This window comes from Acipenser ruthenus, chromosome 26, assembly GCF_902713425.1.
Source record: "Acipenser ruthenus chromosome 26, fAciRut3.2 maternal haplotype, whole genome shotgun sequence".
In the NCBI taxonomy this organism is placed as follows: Eukaryota; Metazoa; Chordata; class Actinopteri; order Acipenseriformes; family Acipenseridae; genus Acipenser; species Acipenser ruthenus.
Window position 1 is genome coordinate 14,446,849 of NC_081214.1, and position 27,369 is coordinate 14,474,217.

The 27,369-nt window shown below is 40.2% G+C and overlaps 1 protein-coding gene across 3 annotated transcripts; it reads left to right on the top strand.

Moving 5' to 3' along the window:
• Window positions 1-253: 253 nt before the first annotated feature.
• On the top strand, window positions 254-26,317 carry cd99l2 (CD99 molecule-like 2). Of its 3 annotated transcripts, none has more exons than XM_059000749.1 (11): window positions 254-545; window positions 10,880-10,942; window positions 11,159-11,206; window positions 14,248-14,367; window positions 14,745-14,816; window positions 16,411-16,464; window positions 17,725-17,796; window positions 20,084-20,140; window positions 20,445-20,564; window positions 20,639-20,722; window positions 21,556-21,624. In XM_059000749.1, the coding sequence occupies exons 1-10, from the start codon at window positions 488-490 to the stop codon at window positions 20,713-20,715; spliced, it is 741 nt and encodes a 246-aa protein (XP_058856732.1). In that variant the 5' UTR covers window positions 254-487; the 3' UTR covers window positions 20,716-20,722; window positions 21,556-21,624. The 3 variants fall into 3 exon arrangements, with proteins under 3 accessions (XP_058856732.1, XP_033906713.3, XP_033906714.3); XM_034050822.3 differs by lacking the exon at window positions 20,639-20,722 and adding an exon at window positions 22,209-26,317 and having other exon boundaries at window positions 260-545; XM_034050823.3 differs by lacking the exons at window positions 16,411-16,464; window positions 20,639-20,722 and adding an exon at window positions 22,209-26,317 and having other exon boundaries at window positions 260-545.
• Window positions 26,318-27,369: the final 1,052 nt, after the last annotated feature.

Sequence of the window (27,369 nt, forward strand, 5' to 3'; positions counted from 1 at the left end):
AATTGTTAGTTATATTTTTCAATGTCATTGTCTGCTCATTATGAAAAGCTTCATTCATTCGTTGGTTTAGGCGTGTGTATGGACAGGCTAATATGTATGTCGTCAGATAGACTTCGGTCTCTTCACAATAAGTGCACAATAAGAGAACGTCATTAAAGTTGCTAAAATCTGTATTTGTATAATGTTCCATTGAAACGCTGTCAGTGTCTTACACGAGTGTTCCCCGTTATCAGTTGATGGCAGATGCGTTTACATGCAGCTCTGAGTTGAAAGAAGGGAGCCGCCCTGCGTGGTGTAATGTGATTCTGACGCTGCACCGCCCAGAGTGTGAGGTTTTCTCCTCTGCAGCCCTGCATAGCAGCGTTGCTGTCGGGTCGATAAGAGGTGTTCAAATCTTTTACATGAAAAATAGACTTCACAAACACTCACTTCAGCTTTAAAATACGCAGTGACTCCATTTTAACGCGAATTCAACGCTGTTTCGGTCATGCCTCGTCATCCTGCTTGGCTCTTGGTAGCTGCCCTTTCTATGCTCGTTTTGAAAGGTAAGCGGTTTTTCCTTTCTTCTCGTGCTCTCTTATTACCAACTGTAAGACTAGGACTTGCAACTTTTACCAAACTGCTGTATTCGTGTGATATATACTGTGAATTCGATGCACTTCCCTGCGTAATCGGACGTATGTTTCTCGCATTTTATTGTTTGTTTGGCTTTAGAAGCTCCGTAGCACGTTGGGTGTGTTGCTTTTTTGGGGTGGGTGAGCTAGACTAGAGAGCACCACTAGGGCACAGTGATGAAACACACAGGCTGCACAGATCCGTGAGTCAGTGGTGCTATATCAGGACACTGGAGTAGTGGACCCGGCTTTAGACGCAGGCGATCAACAAAGGGAACGCACTTTAACTTGTGTGTACTTGGAAGTTGGGAGGTAAAAAGAATAATGGGGTTTGATTTATCAGAAAAAAAGTTTCTAAAAATTATGAACTGTGCGTTACGCTTGTAAGATGGGATGGAATACAATTATCCACAGCCTGCACAAGCGTAACGGGAGAAAAATGGCGTCGTCTTTTCAAATATGTTTATATCGATTACGCTTGTATTTTTGAGTGTTTCCTTTCCACTGCCAGGCCTATTGTATGCAAATACAAATCTGTAGCCCGCTAACACGTGTGCTATCAGCTGAGTTTCTAATATAGTTTATACTCAGTATTTTTCTACAGTACTGTTACTATAAACAGTAGCGGTGAAGAAAGTGGCGATCTAACGTTTTCACAATGTGTACAATGCACCGCATACATAGTTATTAATAGAATCGCATGGCAAACAACAAAAAAATATATAACAGGACAGTAAAGCAATAATAAATAGAAGTTAATGATTATTTAATTGAGACCCTGTTTTATCTACAGAAGCACCCGTGTTAGGTAATAGGCAATATAAGCACACTCGTGTAACTCAAAAGAAAGCAGTTCGTATTCACAGTCATATTTACTTTATTAGTATGTATTAAGAAGCCCCTTCTCAAAATGCTCTGTCCATACTGAGAAAACAAAATAATTTCACAAATACTTGTTTTGCACTCCCATTAGCTACTGTACAACATTGGAAAGAAAGACATGTAATATCAAATATGTACTGGTTACATAAGACACTTTACGAATGAAATATAACACTTAAGGATACATTTCCCCTTAACTATGGTACTGACATAGACGTGTTTAGCGGTTTTGTGCAACACCCTTAACTCAAGGAGCACTGGCCACTAGTGCTGCACAAAGCAAGCATTCAGATTGAGCCCTCCACAGAAACCAGGTGCTGACAATCAGGGGAGTGTCTTTGGTGTCTGTCAGGCTAATTTACTGTTCAAAGTGAAAGGAATGAAGACATCGCTGCTTGGGTTTGTGATGACTGCTTTTCTTAAGACTGTGGAGAACAGCGAGCTGCACAAACCCAAGCAGCTGTTTCTTCACTTGTTCCAGGAGGACTGGTAAATTAGGCCAGTCAACAGCAATGCCCCTCAGCTGAGTGAGCACCTGGTTTCTCTGGAGAACTCAATCTGAATAAGTGATGCGTGCAAATAATGTAGACCTATATGTAAATGCCCTTTAATTTACAGTTTAGTTAAAAAAAACTAACACGTAATCACATATTCTATGATCATATATGGTATAAGGAGATCTGATTCTATGCTTAAAATTGATATAAAATACAAAGATGCAATACACATTCGAACTCCTTTCATGTCTTTGGTGTAAATAAATTGCCAATTTATATAGACATTTCAATGACCATTGCTGTTTTGTAATTCATTTGTAATAAATGGGGTTAAAATGTGTTTTTTTTTCCCTGAATCGAGTGTTCAGCAATGCACCATAACAAAACTGGAAATCATTTGAAGAACTGTGAAGTTGTATAAAGTCTCTCACATGTAGACATCTAATGTTCTGTACATCCAGCTGTTCATGATTGTGATGCCATGCCAGACTGACAGAGTTTAGTAAAAATATACCCAGAATATATATTTTTTTTGCCAAATTACCCTTTTGTTATTTTTTCATTATGAAAGTTTGTTTTTAAATTGGATTCAGAAAACATGTATTTGTTTTGTTTGAATTAAAATTTAGCAACATAATAGACTCTCTGAGTTTAGTTTAGTTTTATGAATGAGTATGAGATCACTTTGGTTGGGTTTATGTTTAGCCTTTTTGCCCCCTAGAACTGCCTTGGTGCCCCTGAATTTTCACACCCAACGAAGGCAACATTGCCTTGCCCTTCATTACCTTAACTTCATGCCCTGAAATTGGGTGCTAAAGCACCTGCCAACCGAGCTCCACATCAGTCTGTCATATCTTCTGATTTGCCCATTGTGACTGAAACTGACTTGAAACAGGGAGGTGCAGCTTATGTCAGAACATTTTAATACTATACTTTGGTGAGTGACACTGGCTGTGGCTAGTCATGAGCCTCCCCTCACAGCTCAGCATGAGAGAGAACCTCAATCCTGACCTCCCATCTCCAGCTTGTTCTTCAGTCCTGGGCCTCTCTCCTGTAGACGCTGCTAACTGTCTCAAACTGTGTACTGTAGGGGTTTTGTGACCTGGGACGTGTACGTCCACAGGGGGCTAAGTTGCAAACTAAACAAGATTCGAACCCAGGTGAAAGGCATAGTGCTCAACATTTGGTTAGGATTACATTAAAATTAACTGTTCAAGGAACTATGAAACAAAAACATACAACACACTTGATTCATTGAAGGGTTGATGTCTAAGTATTGTTTGAAGCTTTAGGGAATAGCGATTAAACTTTAGCACAAGTTATGTGTCTGTCATAATCTGAGGCTATACAGGGACTGTATGTAGGGCTGGAAGTGCAATGGAGGGTACATTTTGACCTTCGATGGTACTAATAATGTACTGGTGACGTCACCATAGCTGTTTGATTGAAAATCCTATTTTACAGGTAATTCATATAAATGGAATAAAACATTGACATGTAGTTTAAAAATACATTATATAGAACAGTAATCATGTTTTTATAATTTCAATAAAAATACACGTTGTTTATGTACATGTTGCTGCTTGTGATATATACAGTAAGCTTCCATTGCAGCAGCACCAACTGCAGCGGGCTTAAGCAAAACAAAGCTTTAGTTAACAGCCACCGTTCCAAACAGGTTATCAATCACATTTTACTATTACTAAAAATAATAATATTAACTTATTATTATTTTTAGTAGTAGTAAAAATATTGCTTGTCAAGTGACTCCAGAGATTGGTTGTGCTTCCATGATACATCAACAGTCGCTTGCACAGTTTGCATTCAACTTTTTTTTTTGGTCGCCTGGGCATTTAACAAAAAAATCCCAAACAGCAGAGGGGTTTAGAGACATTTCTTTCAATAAGCTTACACTATAACAACGCTTTGCTGTCGAGATGGAGAATGAAGAAATTAAAGGATTGCCTCTGGTTAACATGAGCTGGAGGGGGGAGGGACGGACGGTGCTTGGTTTTTTCGAAATTAAAATTAGTAGCGTTAGCGTATATTTTGTATGTTTCAAACATATTCTACCATAGCACTTCTCTCACACTGTCTTGTACATTAGATATTCAGTACATATTTTACTGAAGCAATACAACCGCTATAGGTACCCCCCAGTGCTTTGGATACTATACCCTGCTCCATACACAGCAGCAGCGCCATAGAGAGTTGCTGTGTGTAGCTAACGTACGATTTGGTAGTGGATTGTAATACAACAACTTTTGTTTACATAATATGCATTATAGAAATCCAAATATCCAATTGTTTTAATGTGGGTGACATTTAATGTGTGATGTATAGTATTCTCACATCCAGTTATGAAAATAAAAAATAAATTTGTTAGCATAAGTTATGAATTGGTATATGGAGGTACCCTGTCTGTCCATCTCTCTGTCCTGTAACAGTAAGTTTTTTCATACTGTATACCCAGTGAAGCACTTCTGAAACTTGTATTGAGATGTATGTAAATATTCTTGATATCCTTTATCATGTTACTAACCACTCAAATTTCTAATTCACAGCCCTGGCAGGAGATGAATGTCGCTAACAAAAAAGCTTTTTTTTTGTTTTTTTTTTGCTTTTTTATTATACATACATTCAATAAATCATTTTTCAACAACTGTCTTAATTTCATGTCATAATTCAATGTGCCTCTGTAATTTACCAGTTTTAAGTAAACAGAATAATTTCTGGGATTTACTGCTTGGTAAAAAGCCGGTGTCTGCTTAGGTTTGGTGACCATTCAGACAGGTTTTAAAACCTGCAGTATGATTTGCCTCTTCAAGACAATAATAGCTTCTTTAAGCAGACACTGGCGTTGTGCAAGATCGGCAGGCACTCAATTTAGATTGGATGACGAATGCTACAAGTGAAATGAGGAAACAGGACTTGGCAAGTGCAGCTGTTCTGTTGCATTTGTCTAGGTTTCTGAAAGTAAATTGTGACTTCTTTTAATTACAAAAATTGTGGTTCGGTGCCTCCGATCTGGATTTATTCACAGAACACATTGGTGTAAATGGGCTGTCTCTCACATGACTGATTGATGTGATGCTGAGAGGTATTCAGGAGTATGTAAAAGCTGTAAGGCTGAGGCGATGCATCGTATCGTTTGACAACTATCGATAGTCAAGCCTGTGCATCGTTTTTGTGTAAAGGGTTTAAGCAAAGGAAATATTTTATTTTTTATTAATTTGGAATCGACAGTTATTTTTTTGCTTCTCTGAATCTGCGTGCGATTGAGCTCACCATCTCACCCCGGCTCTGCCCACTGTGAGTGTTTACTGATGGGATTGGATCTGTGCAGGAGTCTTCAAAGTAACAGAGCAAGTTAAGAGTGTTGTGCTAGAATTACAAACACCTGTGTGGTTATGGATTTAACAAGGCTTTTTTTATTTTTTTCATTTTGCTGTGACCCCCAGCTGGTACAAATCAACACGAATAAGGTTAAGGTTATGCATAAACTGATGTAATCAATTTAATATGCATAATAGTTGACTGTCTCACAGTTAGACCATGTTTATAGTTGAATTAAACATTTTTTACTGTATGAGGGCCCATCACAAGTTCTCTGTTTTCAATATTGCAAGTTTTATGGTGTGTTTGTAAGACACTGATATTAAGAGGGAGTGTTACCTGTTCTTACGAGGTGGTGGGGTGGTGGGGGGTCGGGGGGTCTGTTTAATTGAGATCTGCTGCTTCTGATTCTTCTCACAATGCAGCACCTAACAGGCCTCAGTGGCTGGTACTAAGCTTGATGCGGTCATTGGAAATGTTTGACCTTTGACCTAGAGTCTATACACTTGATGTCAGATTACTGCAGGAAACTGTCTGGATGGCATCTAGGAAGTGGTTGCTAAGGCGAGGGGGTGGGTGTGGGTGTGGGGTTTAAGGGACATTTCCACCAGTATCTGAATAGGCTATAAAGCACTATATCCTGTACTTGTTATTAACCACACAGCTACTAGAGATTCAATTAATCCCTGGGGTCCAGTGCTGCTTCTCTGGGCTGCATGTCAGGATGCTGCTTAGGTGAGGCAGCTGTGTAGTGGAATTGAGTATATCAGCAGCAAACAAAAAAGGGACTGGCGGTGCAGAACGGTACCAAAATCTGCAAGTGTCTTGACAAGTAAAAGATAAAGAAAATGCATTTTACAGGAAGTGCCTGTAAGACTGACATTTCCAACAGGGTCTTCAATCCTTCATTATGCAAAACACATCTGGGACACTGCACGTTTTAAATATCCCATTTAGATGCAAATAGATTCCTTGGATTGGATTAAAGAGAATTTTGAATTTATCCAGTGCGGTGCTGCTAGGGGCGAGTATTCGAGTACTTGAATTAAAATCATTATCAATGCATTGTCGCAATTGATTCAGTTCACTGGAAGAATGTGCTGTTTACAACCAAGAAGCATGTGAAGGATGTGGTTCTGCACTTAAGGGACGTGGTTGTGAATGTCAGCCAGCCCTCCTCGCTCTCCTCCTGGCTGTAGCAGGCGGGTGATAGACAGTGGTGGACGACATTGGAATAGCCTTCATGTGCTAGGAACGAGCTGCAGTACTCCTGGTTTTTTGCAGTTCTCTTCCCTTATAATAATAATAGAGATTCGGGTTTGAATTAATAGACGGCCCGGTGTGAATTCAACATGTCTAATCCTTCGCCTCTGGACTTCATGTGAAGGTCATCTGTTCCATTGTTAGATTGTGATGATCAGTCTCAGTCTTGTGACCCAAGCCGGCAGATTGAAACTCCTCCAGATGTGAATGGCTATTTCATCAACCCACAACCCCAACTGAGAGTCCCTCACAGGGATCTTGGGGTATCCCTGGGGATCAGTGGGTACCCTAAGGACAGAGGAGTAGCCCGTATCAGGATAACACGGGAACAAAAAGAATCTTGGGATTGCCGGAGTCGAAGCCCTGGGAGATATTCCAGTATCGCACCGTCGCATAGCAGCAGTCAAGGCAACGTTGCTTTAACAGCTCCTCTTGGGGAGGGTGCTGCTATTGTTCCTGTGCAGCTGGCCGTGCTGAGCTGGGGCTCAGGTGCTGGTGTCCCACTCAATTAGGCTAAGAGAACGAGAATGGAACCCCTCTGGTGAAGGCTGGTGTGCTGGACAAACCCTAATGACAGCCAGGAGGTCATTAAAATTAATGGAAATGGAGCGGAAGTGTTAGTCACCAGCATTGTGTGGCTTTTATTGTCTATAGTGTCAGTCTTTTGTGTTGTGTGTTTATAAAGAGTTTCAAATAACTACTATTGTTTTACAAATTTACAGTTGTTAAAAATATCAGTTTTACACCATCCCAGTTCAACCAGTGGGGATTAAATCGTGATAACTCAATTATCAGTTTTTAGCTAATCTTTTTTTTTCTTCACTAAATTGTTTTATTCTATTCCTGTTTAAACCCCTTGTGCTATGTTAATATTAAAACTGTCCAAGATAAACCCAAACTGATTTTACTACTGTAGCTGTCTTCATTATTTATGTGTCGTTCCCTATGAAAAGGCTGTTCTACTTTGAAATGGACCCTGTCCCCTTCCCTCTTTATGATGCTTGCTTCTTATCACAGTAATTCAAATACTCTTTATTTTATTTTAAAAATCCTGAACCTTCTCGCACAGTTTGAGAAGCACTGCTCTACCTGACAGACGCCCATTTATAAATGAATTAAAAAAAAGTGTAACCTTGGTTATGCTATTCCTGTTTATATATTATGCAATGATTATCACTGAAGGTATGAGTTGTGGGTTAAGATTTATACATGTATGAATGTTAAAGTTTTATATATTTGAGAATATGTTTGTATTATAAGATTAATACAGATATTTGCGTAATTTCAGTGTGAAATGCTGAAATTGAAGCTACTTTCTGTACATGTTCCAAGAGATTCCTGCAGGCAGCTTTTTTGTGGACTGCAGTGTTTTAGAAGCGGGTGTGGTAGGGAATAAAAACAGAACACTATAAAATCAAACTGCTTCAGAGTTAATGAGGGCAGGAACTAGAACTGTGTTCTTAAATCAGTAACTCTTCTAGAGCAATTACAGAACCTCTTGCCAAACCCGTGAAGCACAGACCGCATTTTAAACAGTGTAACCAGCAGAATGAATGGTATAGCTACAGATAAGGGAAGTGCTCTTATGAAATGACTCATTGAAGAAGCAGTCAAGCACCCATCTCTACGCATAGACTTGAAAATGATTCAATATCCAGGAGTTTCAAATGTACTGTATCACCCATAACTAACACCTTTTTATTAAAACAACAGTATGTAATGGTGATTGGGGGACCAGTTTTCCACAGTTTGGGGGAATCCTGCTAAAACACAGACACAAAAAAAATCTGATTTTATATTTTGAAATGTGACTTTTATTTTAAAATGTGATCGGGATAGCTGATCTGCATTTTGTTGATAAACCATTCATTCACACTTTAAAGAGATATATCATTGCAATAGGGATTTTTTCAAAGGTTCAAAATGAATCTGACTCGGACGGGGGGGGGGGGGGGGGTCACTTTTAAAATATCAGATAATGTGTTTATTCTAATCAAACTTTCTCTTCCCTTATGCATACTGCAAGTAGTAAGCTGTAGTATGGGGAAAAAAAGCTCCTTTCTGTACCGCATGTGCACAATCTGACTTGGTATACCACATGGAAGTCTTATTAACCCCACAGTAAATCCTGCAAAAGGAAGAATTAGTATCAACACTGTCCAAGATAAATCCAGGCTGATTTTACTGCTGTAGCCACCATGCAGAGAAAATCTGTTGCCAGCACTCTATCTATTCTAGTGTTATACAGATCACTACAGTACATTATATATTAAAGGCAGTTCTAGTTTGAAGTGGAAACTGTACCCTTGTGATGTTTTCTTATTGCAGTGACTCTCTGGTAGGGTGGTGTTGTGCTCAAGGCTTCCTAGCTAACCTTAGACCCTGCCCAGGCAGCGTTTGGCCAATTGTGCACCGCCCCCTGCGAACTCCTGGCCACGGTCGGCAGTGACATAGCCTGGATTCAAACTGGCGATCTCCAAGCTGTAGGGCACGTCCTGCACTCCGAGCGGTGCCTTTACTGGATGCTCCACTCGGGAGCCCTGCTGAGGGAGTCTTATTTAGCTCACAGTGTGTAAAACCTGGATGGTCTCAAACTGCTCTACAATGGCAGTGTGCAGAAATCATCTTGTCCCACTTGGAAAGACATTTCCCTGCAGCGAAAGTCTGCATATACAGCTGAGCTTGTTGCTGGGAAACCGGCCAATTGGGCAGCAAAGAAACATTTTGGCTGATGAATGAAGCTGCCTCACAAGTGCTGACTGTTCATCTCGCTGTCTGAATTATTAGAACTTGTGTCTTACATGATTTGATTACAGTGGGACTGGGGCTTAGTGATATAAGAATATGTAATGGTTTCCTCTCCCCAGTCACTTCCTGTGTTGCATACAATAGCCTCCACACAGTTTCCTGTGTGCAGCATATAACGTGGGCTCCTGTTACCTGTAACGCAGGAAGGAACTAACTTGTATTGTGAAAAAATAATCTGTATCTGGGAAATAAAGGGTAGAGATGGAACTCACTTTTTCATACCTTGAAACATTAACATTTGTTTTTCAAAAATTAAAAGTTGACACTGTGCACTTTTCAAGGTTTTATACAAGAAACTTACAGACAGTACGAGGTCTATTCAAAGACTCAAGCTCCTGCTTATTAAAATGTGTCCCAATTGCAACAAACTCAAAGTAACTGCTGTTGCCCTCTAGAGGATACCAAAACACATTACAGGTACACAGTTAGTCCAGCAATCTCTGTAGACTAGACTTGTAATCGCACTAACTGGAACAAATATGAAAAATCCCAAAGTATTGACAACTTTTATGAAACGGAACTATTCATAACCAACAAAACCAGTTTCCTCCTTATTGAACTTAACGTAGGCCTATTTTATATAAAATAATACATAATTCCAGTACGACATTCCAGCGTATCTACTTTGAGCCTTTTCCACAGTCTCGGCATTAAATATACTTACTTACAAGCGTATTCCATGCGGGTGCGCGCTGCAGAATTGCTGTGGAATCCTTTCGGCCGTCCTCCACAGTTTCAATAAAATATTTTATACACTATGAAATAATGTTTTTGCTCCATTTGATTCATTTTGCACACGACTTTTAGCTTTTAGGCTATATTCCTGAAATATGTAATTAGCATTTTTTACACCGTTTATAGTCTTTGGTCCAATAAACAAATTTGTTTATCCTCTAACGCAGCTTCATTTATATTGGTAATGCTTTAGGAAAATTTAGATTATACATGTGAATGTGGTTTAAGAAAATCAGAAAATATTCATCAATTAAGCCTCAGTATTTACTTTCGAGCGTAAATACATTTTGGTATATCATTTTCTTAAGTTCAAAAAATGTAAATTAAAAACAATATTAATTAGGATGTTCGGTTTCTTAAAGTTTCGATCTTTTAACGAAAATATGCGAACGCTGTTTAAAATCTAATTTGCCAGAACCAATCACTCGTATTGAGACGTCGTCGTCGTATACCCGTAAATTCCTGTTAGCAAGCTACAGTAATGTGCTTTAATGATTAATCCTGAGCTGTGTGCTAAAGCCGGGGATCAGCTCGTCCCCAACTTTATGCCCCATCTTTTTTTGTTGCAATTGGTACTAGATTAGTCCGCAGCTGGGGATGAGCCTGAGATACTGTATTAGCTAGTCTGCAACGTGGTATCCAGCTCCACACTAAATCTACAAGGTCATTGCAATTGTGCATAGTGTTCTAATGGAGGGCTGTGCTAATGGAGGGCTGTGCTAATGGAGTTGTCTTCTTCTTTAGGGTTAGCCTTTGATGATGATTTTAACCTTGAAGATGCCCTCGTTGATGCACCTACAAAACCACGTATGTATACAGATCTCTTTATATGAAGTTACTGATAGAAAACTTGTATTATTATTATTATTATTATTTATTATTATTCAGTTAACATAACACATTTAATCAACATGTTTTACATACAAGTGTGTACTAGATATGTGCAGTTAATGATTTGATGCTCGTATACAATAAATTAATTGCAATAAAAATATTGTAATGTTTTATGTGTTTTGTTCACAGCTGCTCCAAAACCTAAGCCAGCTGGGGGCCCTTCAGGTGGATCTAAAGGTACGCCTGTCCGCGGTGAACAATGTGTCTCTGTGTGTGTGTCGCTCTTGCCCTGTTTACACAAGCCACTTTAAGTCAGCTTTGAGGCAGCTTATTTGCTGTACTGTGAACGCAGCGGTCCCTGTGACGGCTCAGGTTTTGCCACGTACGCTCGTCCCCTGTTTGACGCGGACAAAAGCAACACATATCTACAAACGTAACCAGTTATCTGATTTTGATACAAATCGATATGAGGAAGTGTTCATTTTTGTGGGAACCTCTGTCTAGAATGAAACAAATCATTACAGTGAAGTTGGTAAGTTTTCCTTCACAGGGCGAATACAGTCCTTTAAAAGTAACAGGCGTTTAAACATAGTGCTTGTTTAATTATATGCATCATTGCACTAACAATTATACAATTTGAAAAATAAAGCTGCATGCTTGTGGAAATGCAACCAATTTAAATGTGTAGGCTTTATTTTTCAAAGTATATCATTGTAGGTGATGTGAATATATGTATGAGCACTAGCTTCAGGTCCAAAAGCAGTTACCTTCACACAAGCGACTGGATTCACCCCTAGCACTGCTTTCTTTTTTAAATTGTGTCATTGATAGTACCGTGATGCGTTGTTAGTATATGGTGAATAAACTCCAGTTCTGGGGGGAAAACGACACAATTTAACGTTGCAGCTATTAAACAAAGAGATTTTGCTTTTGTTGAATAGCAAAAATAAACATTTTTCATGTTTAAGAAAATAAATGGGAGTTATTGTTTACATTTATATTTTATATATAATGAGAGTTGTCAGACTGATGTGTAAATGTCAGTTTCTCGTTTCTTTAAATGTCTGCATACCTTGAAGAGACTTTGTAATGGAAGTTTAAATAAACAGGTTTTCTTTGCATACCGGTGGAGTACAAGCAGACGGTACTGATATACAGGTTTTGGGAGGGGGAATGTCTTCACGCAAGTGTATACAGGGCCAAAACCAGCCTAGGTCTGTGCTCAAGTGTAAACGTGTGGCTCAAATAAGAATCTTTTGATCGATCCTAAACCAGCTCAGGTCCAAATTGTAAATGTAAATGCACTTTGTGTGTGTCTGCACATGTGTCTGTGTGTGCATATATATATATATATATATATATATATATATATATATATATATATATATAATATATGATTTTGCCCATTGTTAGCACTAGCAACATTATGGTTGGTATGGTTGTACTTCTGTTAATGGAATGTGCAGATATTTCAAAGACCGTGCAGATTGGCTGTTTTCAACCGTGATCCTCAAGCACTCCCAAAGGGCTAGCTGATTCAGTGATATGAAAAGTAAGCGCTGTGTATTGTAATGAGATATACACAGTGGCAGGATTTTAATACCACTGCTCTCGTTTCACTGTATTTTTAATAAATCATTGCATATATAGAGATAAAGGATGGATGGAGATCTCAACATGGGAGGTAGTGACTGAGAATTGAAGCCAGTCTGAAGGTTCCGAGCCAGCACACAGTGTGTCTGCTGAGTCTAAAGAAGCAGGCTGCATCTCCGGAGCAGACAGTATAGTCACCACTCTACTCTGTCATTACCGAGCACATTACAAAAGCATAAGAAAAACCTGTTCTATAGTAGCTGATAGTACAAGAGCAGTGCTCTTGTACTGCGAATATCAGATAAGAAGTGAGAGGCTGAATTCAGTACAGCTACCCTTGAATTGGCAGGCCAGCATGGAGATGAGATCCCAGATATTATTTGCAGAGTGCTGTTATTAATCACTGTAGACGCTTTCCTGTGCTTTAGACATCAAAGCTCATTGATTTAAAATACATGCAGACACTTGAACCGCTTCATTTCATTCAGTGCTTGCAATCATCCTGTGTGGTTCTCACTTTGTGTAAATGAACCTGGCTTTGCTCTTGTCTGGATTATCCGAAGTGGTACTGAACAGCCTTTCTCATTCTAGTCAAATCATAGGTCCATGTAATCTTTCAACTGAACATATGTAGACAGAGAGCATGTGGGGCCGGCAGAGTTGAAAGGTTACATTGTCACATGATTTGGAATGGAACGAGGAAATCTTGTCAAGTAAGAGCTATTCTGATACTTCAGATAAGCTCAGGTAAAGCCAGAAAAAAAGCAATTCAAATGACCAGAGTAAATACCTTTAACATAAACAGACCCATGTTTATTATTATACCCATACTGACTGAAAAACTGCGGCTCCATGCAGTGACTGTGCCTAAAGCTGCAGGCTGATGGAAAGTAAGCCACAGCACTTCAGGGCAGTTTGTGCTGTTTAGACATGATATACATTTCTGTAGTGAAACCACATAATAGACTCGCAGGCTAATTGAATCGGACTCACGTTCTAATCAAACATTGCCCTCCCAGTCTTTTTGTAGCAAAAGAAGGACTGTTTTAAATGTGAATGATTTGTCTGTTTTTGCCTTTGATTTTATGGGGTTATTTTGTGCCGCCTTCTCTTGCCAGGACCCCCTTGGAAAACGACATGTATAGGTCAAGAGTTCTGTCCTGGTTAAATAACTGCATTTGGCAGACAGAGGTAGGGTTTTAGTCTCACAGATCTGCACGGTTCTGTGCAGCCTGCCGTTTGTCACAGCTAGCTGCGTGACATCACACGCAGCTCAACAAGCTGACTGCACTGATCTTTTTCAGCCGAACACGCAGCTTTTAAAAGCAGATTCAAGGGTTAAGATTTCCCTTCTGATCTAAATAAAAGTAAGCTCCAATCCTGGGCTACACACACGGCGTCCGTATTTCATCACCTGTGTTTCGTGTTCAAACACTGCCCCTCTAAATCAAGACAGTCATATTGTGGAGCTTGATGAGCCAAATATTCTTACCTACTGGTTTATAAGCATGTTCTGTTGTCATGGTACAACTACATACAAACCGCAATCACTTCATTTATTTTATTTGATGGAATCTAAAGGTTTGATAAAGCAATGTTCCCAATTCTGATAGGGAATTGATTTTTGAACACATCGAATGGTACATTCTTATGGTGTGCTGAAATTAATCTTTCCTTTTTGGCAGATTTAGATCTGTCTGACTTCTTTGACAAACCGGAAGACAGGAAGACTACTACCACGAAAGCACCCAAACTGACCACCACGAAAGCACCAAAGAGGAAACCACAGCCAAAACCACAGCCAGGTGATTCACTCTGCTTTACTGAACCTCTTCCAAACAGGAAACGCACAGTGCACACACCAGGGCTCTGAGTGCTTGAGCTGATGCATTAAAGAGATAATACCCAATACTTAAAGTGGTTAATGCTAGCAAAACTTCATAAAGTTTACAAGAGCATCCATTTACTATACTGTAGGGCTCAAATGTGCAGTTTTGAAAGAAACATGGTATTACACAACGTTAAAGGAAGTTCTCAGTTTGCTTGCCTTGCCTTCTAGGAAGTCTGTTACGCTTGCACTTCCTGGGTCATTTCACCGCAGCAGTGTCTTGGGGGTCAAAGGATTTCACTTCCTGCAAAGTCAGTCCAGTCGTTCGATTTAACTATATGCTTTCTTTCACAGCTAACCCTAATGACTTTGACCTGGCAGACGCTCTGGATGACAAAAACGACCGCAAAAAAGATAATAATGGAGGTGAGACGCATGGAGGGAGAGACCAGCAGAGCTGAACAGCTCTCTCATTCCATATCATCTTATCTAGCAGGCTCACAAACTCAAGGGCTCAGTGATACAGAAGGCTTTTCAGATACACTCACTGCAGTTAGGCACTATGTCAAATTCACACAGAAACAATTCCTGTTCAATTCCATTTTAAAATAGATTTCCAATTCCCATTCCCTTGTAATCAATTCCAACACGTCATTGATCAAAATTGCAGTTAGCAGTATGCTGTTAAAATGAGCAACACATTGCTTAAAGTCTCTGTCGATTTTAATCCGGCTTCAAATGAAAGCAGTTGAACAATTCCAATTCCAATTCCAAGCTCTTCAAAAGGATTGGAACTAGAACTGGAATTGGAAGTAGAACTGGAATTGAAAACCAGGAATTGACCCCAACCCTGATTTGCTTATAGCTGTGCTCCCCAGGAAGTAAGGAATACAGACTGTAATAAGCATAAACTGTTCCAATAGAACCGAAAGACAACATACTAAATCCATTTTGGTTAAATATTTAGTTTGACATCCCTACTTCTCATAATGCCAACAACCCTTTTCATTGCAAGTTTTTAAAAATGTATTTGTAACGTGTTAGCAGCAATGACACTGACACGGAAGTGTTAAATATTTCTCTGTAAAGCGACGCTGGGTGGACTCTAATACCTATGGACCAACACGGAGAAGAGGGCTGCTTTATAGTGTTGCAGTCAAGCAGGAACACTTGCTAGAAATGAAGAGTCAGGCTAAACAGTGATTTGGGGAGTGAAAAAGGCTTTTTAAAAATAGATTTCAAAACCTTAGCTGCACCTTTTAAATACTCCATCAAGCGAGCAATGCGAGGTTCAAATGTAATAATTGAAAGAGTTTTCATACTGAAGTAGTAGAGTTATTTTAAGGAGAAACAGGTTCAATTAATAAACCAGATGGGAGAATCAGCAGCTTGTTCTGTGCTTGCTGAGCTCCTGGCTTCACATTGCCAGCCTTCAGAGGAATGTGGAAATGTCTTTAGGTGGGACTGGGTAATTAAAGCTACATGGTGCCATCTGCTGGTGAAACAAAAATCTGGATGGTTGAATCTCCCATTCAACTGCCAATCAGATTATATATCCAAATCAATTAATATAATTACTTGTATCTTCCAGTTTTATTTTTTTTATAACTTAATTGTGTTTAGCAAGCAGACAGCATGTGAAGTCACATGGTACAGGGGATCAATCGCACACCACAACTGCTACATGACACATGATATGATAAAGAAAAATAAATATTCAGCCAAGTACAACTGCACAGCTTACCATTTCTGTGAAGAGCTGAGGTTGACCTGAGACCATCCGCTAAAAGACACGTCTACACAAATAAACCACAAATCCATGGACAAAAACGTCTTCAAACCTCAGCTCAGTTACCCTGTTATTCCCTATAGAATCAGTGTTAAATCCAGGCTTCTGAGCCACGTTTCAGCTGCAGTGCAGTAGAAGAGTGATATGATTTGTAGAAGCCCTGTTGGAAGGAAAGCTAGCCCTGGCTTGCAGTTTGCAGTGCCAGTATAACCTGTATTGTCTGACTGACAGATAAAGGCACGGGTTCAAGAGACGACAGCAATCGCTCCGGAGTTGGAAAGAGTGGTAAGCTGCCCTTCTGCCCGCCATGGGCTGTTTCTCACTAAAGCTGCTGCACTTTCAGCTTTCCTGCTGTTTCCTTTTTCTTCTGCACCCCAATGTGTTTAAAATGAACCTCATGACTCTTCAAAGACTGCAGGGTATTCTTGGGTAATACAACTAACTTCACAAAGTCGTTCCGGCTCAAATGGACCTTGGGTCCACTGCGGATCATGGTGGGACACCAATGACTGGGTGTGATGTACTGTAAAGCCCTGTTCTTAAACTCCAGGCTTTAACAATAACAGATTGTATGCAGTGAACATGGTATAGCTGTGGTGCCATATACTAACTGGAATGAATCAGGGCTGACAATGCTAATAGTCCATTGGGTTGCCATGGAAAAAAACATAGTGTAACATTGTTTAAACATTATACACGTGTGTGGTTAATAGCTTTTAGAAACCATGTTATAACAGTTCAAATTCTGGATTAGAAATAATCATGCAGACAAACAGCTTGGCAAATGCATCATCAGTGTTGACATTCTAATGAATGGATTCATCAAAAACTGGAGAACAGCAGCCCAATTTAGAAGTTAATATGAGTGTGTGTCCCTTAAGATTATTATTGTTTATTTAGCAGACGCCTTTATCCAAGGCAACTTACAGAGACTAGGGTGTGTGAACTATGCATCAGCTGCAGAGTCACTTACAATTACGTCTCACCCGAAAGACGGAGCACAAGGAGGTGAAGTGACTTGCTCAGGGTCACACAGTGAGTCAGTGGTTGAGGTGGGATTTGAACCGGGGACCTTCTGGTTACAAGCCCGTTTCTTTCTACAGGGAGGAGATTAAGGAGATATGATTTCCACTGCAGGGCGTCATAGTGAACAGGAGGCTGTGTAGACAATTTCCCTTGAGTGGCTGTGTGTGTGTGTGTGTGTGTGTGTGCAAAAAAAGCCATTGGAACGTAATTGTGATTTCTGACATACCGGTAGTATTCAAATTGCTTGAAGATTTGTAATGAACTCTACGAAGAAAGGAGATGCTCTTTCTTTCTAGCTTTTTCTTTCTTGCTGCTATTAATCTTGCATGCTTACCAAAGCGAATCTGTCTTCAGATTTGTGATGTAGCTCTGTTGGATTTCTTGAAGGATGGTTGCACTGTGCCACAGCGGCACCTCTCTGTTCGCCCTGGGAGTGAAACAGTAACTGGAAACAAAAGCCCAGCTGCTAGGCTGTATAGATACAGAATTGCCTGTTCTGATTTTGTTAACTCATTCTAGGCGGTGGATCCATCTCCGACAAGGATCTGGAAGACATTCTAGGTGATGGTTACTCTCCGGATAGGAAGAAAGGTAGGTTTTGAAACCAAGAACTTTTATTAAGAATTCACTACCCACACTACGGTCCAATAGGGATGTAACAATATACTACTGTCATGATAGGATGCCTATCCCGATATATGCAGGTCACAATACGATATGGATCGCTATGCATGTGCTGGACCTGATGGGCTACTTGGATGGTGCAGAATAACATCAAGCAATCATTTAATGATAGAAAATGCTGTTAAAAGAAATGAAATAGGATAGGGAGAGTATGTGTTCATACCAACTATAAAACACACTTCTTTCTTCACCGTTTGAACAGCAATGCTCTATGATGTGCGTTTGGTCTTGTAGCACAGTACAAACCTCTATTACGATGCGCTGTATCACGTAAAGAAAGATGCACAATGAACTGTTACACCCCTGCTAGTACTGGGACAGTATTTGTTACACAGCCTGTTCTGTAGATACAGTGAAGCCCTCTTAATGTGATCATGTCAGTACACCATCATTTTGAACATAAAGTGGTTGATTTACTAAACAGTTGGTTTTGTATAGGTTATGCAAATTTGTATTCTAGTATGCGCTTGATTCAGTGTGCCAGTGATTTATAGAAATGCTTTTCACTGTACCATAAATCCTGCAGCGTGGAGGAGTTTGATACCTTGATGCATAGAACTCCATTCCTGTGCCTGCCGTTATCTACCTGAGCAAACATGCACCAGCACTATTGGCTTCAATTACACTATGTAACACAATTTTTGTTCCTGGGTAGTAAGTGTTATTTCCTAATTGCTTATGCCTCAAAAGTATAGAAAATGGCTATTATTCACCACAAACTTTGCTTTTGTGACCAGGACAGTGATATTTTGAAATTTACCTATTTCCAATGAGAAAACGGGCGAATTTGTGTCTTTTCGTTCACATAAAGTCAGAAAAAAACAACATATGAATCCAAATTAACATGTATTTATACTAAAGTAATACAAAAATGACTACAAAAGATTTAGAAGTGAGTAGTTTTTCGAGATTTACGATTATACTGTAAATCACTTTCACAAATCAGCCCCCAAATGTAGTCTCCCATCATGTTCTCGTTATACTGTCCTTGGTAGCAGCGTTCAAAGTCCAGTATATCCTGGTGAAAGCGCTCGCCTTGCTCCTCCGAGTACGCTCCCATGTTCTCCTTGAATTTATCAAGATGAGCATCAAGGATATGGACTTTGAGGGACATCCTACAGCCCATTGTGCCGTAGTTCTTCACCAGAGTCTCAACCAGCTCCACATAGTTTTGGGCCTTGTGATTGCCCAGGAAGCCCCGAACCACTGCGACAAAGCTGTTCCAAGCCGCTTTCTCCTTACTAGTGAGCTTCTTGGGGAATTCATTGCACTCCAGGATCTTCTTTATCTGTGGTCCGACAAAGACACCGGCTTTGACCTTTGCCTCAGACAGCTTAGGGAAGAAGTCTTGAAGGTACTTGAAGGCTGCCGACTCCTTATCTAGAGCTCTGACAAATTGTTTCATAAGGCCCAATTTGATATGCAGTGGTGGCATCAGCACCTTCCGGGGGTCCACCAGTGGCTCCTACTTGACGTTGTTCCTCCCCACAGAGAACTCGGTCCGCTGTGGCCAGTCCCGCCTGTGGTAGTGCGCCTTGGTGTCCTTGCTGTCCCAAAGGCAAAGATAGCAGGGAAACTTGGTAAAACTGCCTTGGAGACCCATCAGGAATGCCACCATTTTGAAGTCTCCTATGACCTTGATTACATCTCAGAAAAATGCAGATATGTATCCACTTAGGCAGCTGGAACTAAACTGAACTGGTGGGCTTAAGGCACCTGTATTTATACTACTATTTATATTACTAGAAAGTTCTAGAAGTTACTCCAAGTTTACTCAGCACTGAATCTATCTGGAATGTTCTGGAAAATAGGTAAATTTCAAAATATCACTGTCCTGGTCACAAAAGCAAAGTTTGTGGGGAATAATAGCCATTTTCTATACTTTTGAGGCATAAGCAATTAGGAAATAACACTTACTACCCAGGAACCAAAAAAAAAAATAATAATTTGTTACACGGTGTTATCACAGGGTTTTAAATGTGTGCATTCCATGTGCCAGTTCAGTAAAATTGTAATGTATGCTCAGAAGAGTGGATTGGCAATAGAAATTGTTATGCTTAATTTATATTTTTGTAATTGATAAGATAATTGATTCTAGAAATGTATTGTCAATAGATGATCGATCTCGGCTGGGTTTAGGTGAGTCAGATCTACCCCTGTCTAAGAGTACAGCATTGTGTATCATTTATTATAGGTGGCGGTAGCGGTGGCGGTGGTGGTAATGTACCTTCAGATGATCCAGGATATGGAGGTAAACCTTGTGATTCACTTTCCTATGTAAAACGCAATGTAATACTGGAACTATTTAAAAAAAAAAAAAAAAAAATTCTAAAGCATTTGTGTATCATGACGTAATCTACTGGAACAGAGTGATCTGATTGGCTAGGAAGGTTGTAACAGTGAAATGAATATACAGATATATACTGTGAAGCCTTTCTGACCAGTTAACAAGCATGGGAAATGTCATTCCAGCTTTGCCGGTAGGTGGTTGATCTATTTGTGTGCTGCAATAATGTTCCCAGTATGCACAGCCAGCCTGTCTGCTCCCTCCACAGATGGCACAGCTGAGACTGGCACCATTGCAGGGATTGCCAGTGCCATCGGCATGGCCCTCGTGGGCGTTGTAACCAGTTACATCTCATACCAGAAGAAGAAACTCTGCTTCAGCATACAAGGTACTGGCAGCTCTTTCCAGGCTTGGGGAGGGAGGGTCGAGAAGGAGGTCACAGTAACACCACCTCTGCTTTAGGTTCTTATGGAGATGCAAGACTGAGGGTTCAGATGAGCCCAGCTCTGAAGAAGATCTTTAGACGGCCCCCAGTTTAATTCACTGGTATTCATTCACTTTACACTGGGGGATACTTTCTCTTTCCTTATCGTATGCTGGTCTACACTTTGTGGATTTTCTTCTCTTTCCTCAGCTCTGGAAATGGGTGAAGGATGTCTTCTTTTAGTCCTTGCCTATATATTCTCTGTGTAGCAGTAAGGAGATTTAACAGAGGCATGTTTTGAGCAGGCAACTCTAAGATTATCATTGTCTGTGTCTTGGTTGTCACACACCTGTCAGGATACCCCTGTGAAGGAGGGAGTGATCGTGAATGAGTAACTCCTAATAAATAAATTACACGTCATCTTGCATGCGTTCTCCTAGTGAAGGTGACTCTATAGTGGAGTAGTTTAGACAGGCTACTGTCTCACAGTGATATCCTAAGCAAAGGCTGAATTTGACACAGGACTATGATGTGCCTGCTGCTCACACACAGCATGTTCTACCTTTTCAAAAAGTGTGAGTTTTAAATTTACCTGCCGACTCCTCTTACCTGGAGAGGTGGTTCCGGTAAAGGATCCAACTGTAAATTTAGATAATTCTTCTCAAAATGGGCTAGCCTGAGGGAAATAAGGGTGAACTATTCTCTGAATGGACAGAGGCCTGCTTTAAGGAATCCATGCTACCGTGCCTGGGTGTCTGGTATTGAAGGCGTGAGGAAATCCTCCATGCTTATGCTGTGGTTTGCGCTGGTCTTTTGATTTCTGCTCTGATTGGGGTGGTGGTCTGAAGAGAATTATAGAAAGCACCTCTTTGCTTTATGACCCAATTTCTCAGTAGGTATGACTGGGGAGTGCGGTGAATGGTCAGTTTGTAAACTGTGTTTCTGTACCCCACAGAGAGTCTGAACAGTGCACAGTATGTAAAAGGAGAACATTTAGAAGCAGTTGTCGCTGAGGAACCCCAAGGTAATGTATATATCTGTCCAAACACATGTGGCTTGTTAAACAGCCAGGTTACAATAAAGGGACCAGCCATATAAACAGGTAATATCTACAAAAGGGGCCAGGTTATATCAACAACGCAGCAGCCCTGTAAAGTGTACAGATGGAAAGTATTAAACAAGACAAATTGGGGCAAACTTGCAGACCTGGGGTCAATTACAGCTGGAACTGTGCAATTCAGAATTCACTGCAGTTACAATTGAACTGTAGTGGAGAATTAATTCCAGTTACAATGGAACTGTAGTGGAACCTTGGCACACCTGTGTAACTGATGAATTACATTTCAGTTACACATCGGTTTGTCATACGATCATGATGGTTGTATTTTCAGTCACTTTTGGTGACCCTATTTGTTTGAAGAAAACGTTACCTGTGATATTGCTTGGTTATGTAGAATAAATAGAGTAAACGTGTTTAATGTGAGGAGCTGTTTGTTACTTTTCAGTATAATTGTGATTGTAATTGAACACAATTCCAGATTTGCACCCATGGATGAAGGGGTGCAGAGTGTTTAACCCCAGTTGTTTTTTGGTTCTGATTCTGCACAGCTCAACAAACCCTCCTGCAGTCCCCGATGACCGATCCTACTTCACAGGATGTGGCCCGGGTCTAACCCCCACCTCCCCCACTGAAGTGTCCTACTAGGGCTGTAACAGAGCTTCCTTTGAAGACGAAGTGTTTGAGAAGCAGAATCCTTCAGCCGGAGTTAGCTTTCTTCTTTGGTAGAGCTTGATGTCCGCTTTCTCCGTTTACCTTCATTTCCTTTTCTTTATCCATTTTTAAACGAACTGAGCCAGTTTACATGTTACAATTGCACAGAAATTTCATCTAAAGGGATTACCTCGAGCTTAGAAGTATGGAAAACGCACAGTGAATGTGTGTTTATTTTAAACATGTTGTGTTTTTTTTTTCCTGCTTGTTTAACTTTGATTGTGAATAGCTTCACTAAGTCAGCCTGTTACTGCTGCATTTTAAACCTTTTTACTGAGTGAACATGGCTGCTTGCTGCAGTTTCTTTTTCTTTTCATGTCTCTGCCTCCCCTCCCTAGTGAGAACGGCAGAATCCACAGGTTTTTTGATGGGGCACAGTCTGGTCATTTTAAATGGAAATATTTTATTTTGAAACTAGGTGGTGATGTTAATTGTAAGATTTAGTCCGTTAGAGCTGAATAACACCAGTCAATGTCCAACACTGTCTTTAAGATTGCCTGCATGCTGCAGCCTGTCCTATGGGATCTGCCAGTGAAGCTGGTTTAGTCTTTGCGTATTACTTGTTAGAAACCCAGTGTGTTAGTTTCATGTTTGCCTAGAATAGTATGCTGCTGTCGCTTAGGGTTTGTTTGTAATGCATTCCGTTGCGATTTCTCTGCCAGCGATTGAACACACTTTGAATGGCATCCACTTGACTTGGGGTTTGCTGCCTGTTAAAACCACTGTGTTCCTGGCTTACCTTTGATTTATTTACAGCAGGATGCATTTAGGAAGCTGAAAGAATTGTTACACTGCTATTCAAGTTCTTCATGAAACCTGCAGCTGTGTGTTCCATTCAGCTTTTAAATTGTTTAGAATCTGTTTAATTTAACGACTATATAGGTTACCAGTATTTTAAAAAAAAAACAAAAAAACTTGTAGATCCCTTTTTTGTTTTGTTGATAACATTTATAACCACCTACTGCTGCAGGATTTTTTTTGTTTTCCAGAATTAAAGAATTTTAAAGCGATTCCCCCTGCAACTAAACAAATTGGAATGTAAACTACCTTCTTTTGAAAATGTGTACACAGAAGGCTAAACAGAAACCCTGAATCCGCTGTAGTTGTCTTTCAAAGTGCTACATGGTCAGGCCCTTTTAGAGTTTTCTTCTAGGGTGAAGCCTTGATAATGAAGATGGTATCGATGTTTGCTTTAATAAAGACAGCAAAGGTAGGACAGCTTGTGTCTGTTGCACCAAGGCTTTTAATCAGCAGCTGTGTTTTGGTTTGGGGTCTTGTCCTGTGTGATTTCTTCCTGGCAGGTTTTAGCCCAAGCACAGTCCTCCAGCAATACAACTACCCCCTATTGTAATATGCAATACAAATGAACCACAGCAAAACCTATATATACACATATATAATGTGTCATGTGGAATATTTATTTTCCTTGCGGCACAGAGAAATGTAAATGCAGCTACGCTGGTTAGGACTGCTTACAGGTCATGTATCACTACCTCTTGCATATTTAAATACTTATTTTACAAGACAGAGCAGGATTTGAATGTCAGCTCAGCTAATGAGTGACTGCTTTGCTTTTTTGCAAGATGAAGTAGCATTGTGTCAAAGTGGATCACATCCACTGACAAAGCCTTACAAGCAAGGGAGGTTTTTCTGTCTTTGGTAATCACTGACCCTTAGCCTGTCTCGAAATGACTTTCTCTACAGCCGTGTAAAAAAAAAAAAAAAAAAAGCGCATCTGCCTCTCTCTATATAAACAGATTTTTGAATTGCATTCAGTGCGAGTCCTCCTCTGACCCCATTCAGGGACTTGAGAGCTGTGCAGCGCTGAATGAAAAGGCCCTGTCTGTCCTGCCGCTCTCAATCGCCTCTCGCATTGAAGTCAGACTAACCTTCTAGAGCAGTGCATTTTTACAAGAAAAAGTGTTTCTGTACTCTAGTGTGAATACAGAGGCTCAGGGTTTCCTGGATTAGCCTTACTGTGCCTAGTCTGCTTATTTCAGTTCATTTAGAAAGATCTTGTCTGCCTCACAGATTTCCCCAATGTTTTAATAAATACCAGTTTGGATCTATTAAGCAGTTCTACTCAACCCGGTCCTGGTAAACCACAGCCACTAGAGTACGTGAACCTAAATGTGAGGTGAAGAATGTTTGTGCACAGTGTGAAGACAATTCAACAAGCAGTACAGTTATATTTAGAAGTGTGTGAGGAACAGGTATCCCTGTTGATGGGGGATAATGAATTTGGGTCACACTTGGGTAGGGGGCTACGACACGAACAGTAGCTTTGACAAGAGGGGTTCGCTCCAGTGTAATTACTGATTTGAAACCAGCGCTGCTTTCTTGTGCACATGAAAGACCTTGCAAACACCCTCTTGACTTGTGGTAGTTAATTCTGAGTGTGTCATCAGGCAATATGTAACTTAAAGCTTTTGGGATCTACACCAGCTCCTAGGGTCTGAAGAGAGGCTTGCACTGGTCTAGCAGCAGTGGCTGTACACTGAAGCAATACACCGAATTCCTCCTATTAAAAGCGGAGCATGTTTTTGGAATACATTTCTGAAGTTACAAATATATAAATGTGAGGTTCACTGTGTTAGATTTTGAGGGACAGAATCATGTTCTACATTCTGTTTTTCCCAAGCAGGAAGCTAGATGTCACGATATTGTAGTTCTGTAAAAACAAAACAAAAATAATATGGGGGTTATTTTTCTCTAAGATGAATTTATTTTCCCTGAAAACTTGTATTAACTACATAATTTACAGCAGACTATTTCCTAACAGTCTACTTGGTGCCTTTTTTTGTTAAATAAAACACCAAATATTGTGCTACACTTAACCTAGATAGTTAGCTAGTGCCTGCTAGATTGTGTTCACATTTGGGCTCTTAATACGTACAATGTAAAAACTGGTGTATGATGTGATAATAAAAACAAAAACATGCTCTGTCTTTGATAATGTAAGTAAGGTTTTGTGGTATTTCTGAAAGCATCCACTGACCTGAGTTTTAGACATCGTACAGGTTATCTGAGTGAAGCAGAGGGCCTCCTCAGCAGGCAGCACCCCCTGTCTGTCTGTAGAAGTATTGCACTATTACTGGAAGGACTGGGCCGAAATATTTCATATTCCTCAGGCAGGCCTTTTCATAGAGAGCTAGCTGCTCTAAATTCTCATTATATAATTCCTTGTTAGAATAAAACTAACATTGAGCTACATAAAGATGTCCACCTAACACTGTTAATGCTGAGATTATGATGGACGTTCACGCGTCTAATACCCATATTCACATCATCTAAATAATGAACGATCATCGAGTGCTATCTAAATAAACAGCAGGTTCAGTTTGTGTCACTATGCCTTGATGATATCCCGCAAGTAGCTGTCAATTCATAGTAAGATTGGAAGTTGCAGTAAGACACGATCCTAAATGACTGCCTTTGTCAATTTGCAATGGTCTTAAGAGTAGAATCGTCCAATGCAAACAGCTCTAGAATCAACACTGGGGTCTACTTTAATTCTGACTGTTCCTTTGTCTCTTGTATTTAATGAAGTTAATAAATCGCCCCAACTGTATTTAAATCATTAACAAAGACCCCAATCTGTTCTGAACGTGACTTATACTGGAAGATTATAGAAACACAACCCACTGCCTTCCCCCGCCCCGAGCCGACCCGCTGCCACAGTCTCTGCAGGCCAGTGCTGGGGATCAGGTTGATAAATGGGAGGGACATTGTAATTCAGCAGCAGATCTTGCTGTGGTCGCTTGAGGAAAGTCATTAGTTTGGCCGCAGTTTTCCGTTGTCTTGCACTTTGAGTCTGTGAACAGCTTGTTTGTACTCATTCCATCTTGCTGTGAATGTTTATTAAAATGATGAATTGAATTGCACCTCGCCAGTCACTGATGTATCACAGGAATGCATTGAATAAAAGGAGTCTTGCTAAACCAGACGCTCAGGCTGCTCTGTGGAATTCATTTCTCAGATATAGTACAGTTGATCCTGTGCTGATAGACGGTCTACAGACGGTCCCCGTCTGTAGAGACCCCCGACAATTACCTGTACTATACAGGAGATTCATCAGCACTGGATGTGTTCATGTCCGCCTTGACTGTCTGCTTGTAAAACTAACTAAAGAGACCTGCTCTGCAATGTTTTTTCCTATGATAGGGTGTCTATAAATCACCCAGTATATTTCCCCAATGTAAAACAGCTTTGGTCCATTCACAGTATTTGTCTGCGTGTGACAGTGTTCACACACAGTTCGCCAAGAAGCTGAAAAAGTTTGTCCCTTAGCTCCGTTGCAGACAGACCCCTAACAGTTCTGTATATATGACAGCATCTTTAAGCAGGACAGCATTCATATGTTAACCCAACAGTATTATGCTTGTAAATCCTAATTTTAAAACCCATCTTTACCTGATTCACTGTATTATTATTTATTTTTTTATTATTATTTATTTCTTAGCAGACGCCCTTATCCAGGGCGACTTACAATTGTTACAAGATATCACATTATACATTATTTCACATTACATACAATACCCATTTATACAGTTGGGTGTTTACTGGAGCAATCTAGGTAAAATACCTTGCTCAAGGGTACAACAGCAGTGTCCCCCCACTGGGGATTGAACCCACAACCCTCCAGTCAAGAGTCCAGAGCCCTAACCACTACTCCACACTGCTGCCCTATTACCTCCTGGGGAAGTTGCCACCAGCTTCAGTTCTAAGAATGAACTGAGTGTGGAGAGGAGGGCAAAGGCAAATACCATTAGAGACACAGTGTCCCTGTTTTGTGATTTTCATCAAGGAATAGTTATCTTGATAGCCATGCAGGTACACACCTTTTTATATCAAAAGCAACAGTTCAGTCCCAAAAATATATTCACAGAAAAAGCTGTTTATTAGACTTTGCTGGTGAAAGACAGGCTAAAAGGAGTGCTTCAGTATAACAGCGCTTTATGATTGAAAGAGCCCCCGAGTTAATGCTGTTAACACATC

Bases quoted from the DNA above. Each gene is read 5' to 3' on its own strand.
- cd99l2 (XM_034050822.3), top strand. From the start codon at position 488: ATGCCTCGTCATCCTGCTTGGCTCTTGGTAGCTGCCCTTTCTATGCTC. The intron at 14,368-14,744 runs GTGATTCACTCT...TTTCTTTCACAG, and splicing joins ACAGCCAAAACCACAGCCAG to CTAACCCTAATGACTTTGAC. The intron at 17,797-20,083 runs GTAGGTTTTGAA...CATTTATTATAG, and splicing joins CTCTCCGGATAGGAAGAAAG to GTGGCGGTAGCGGTGGCGGT.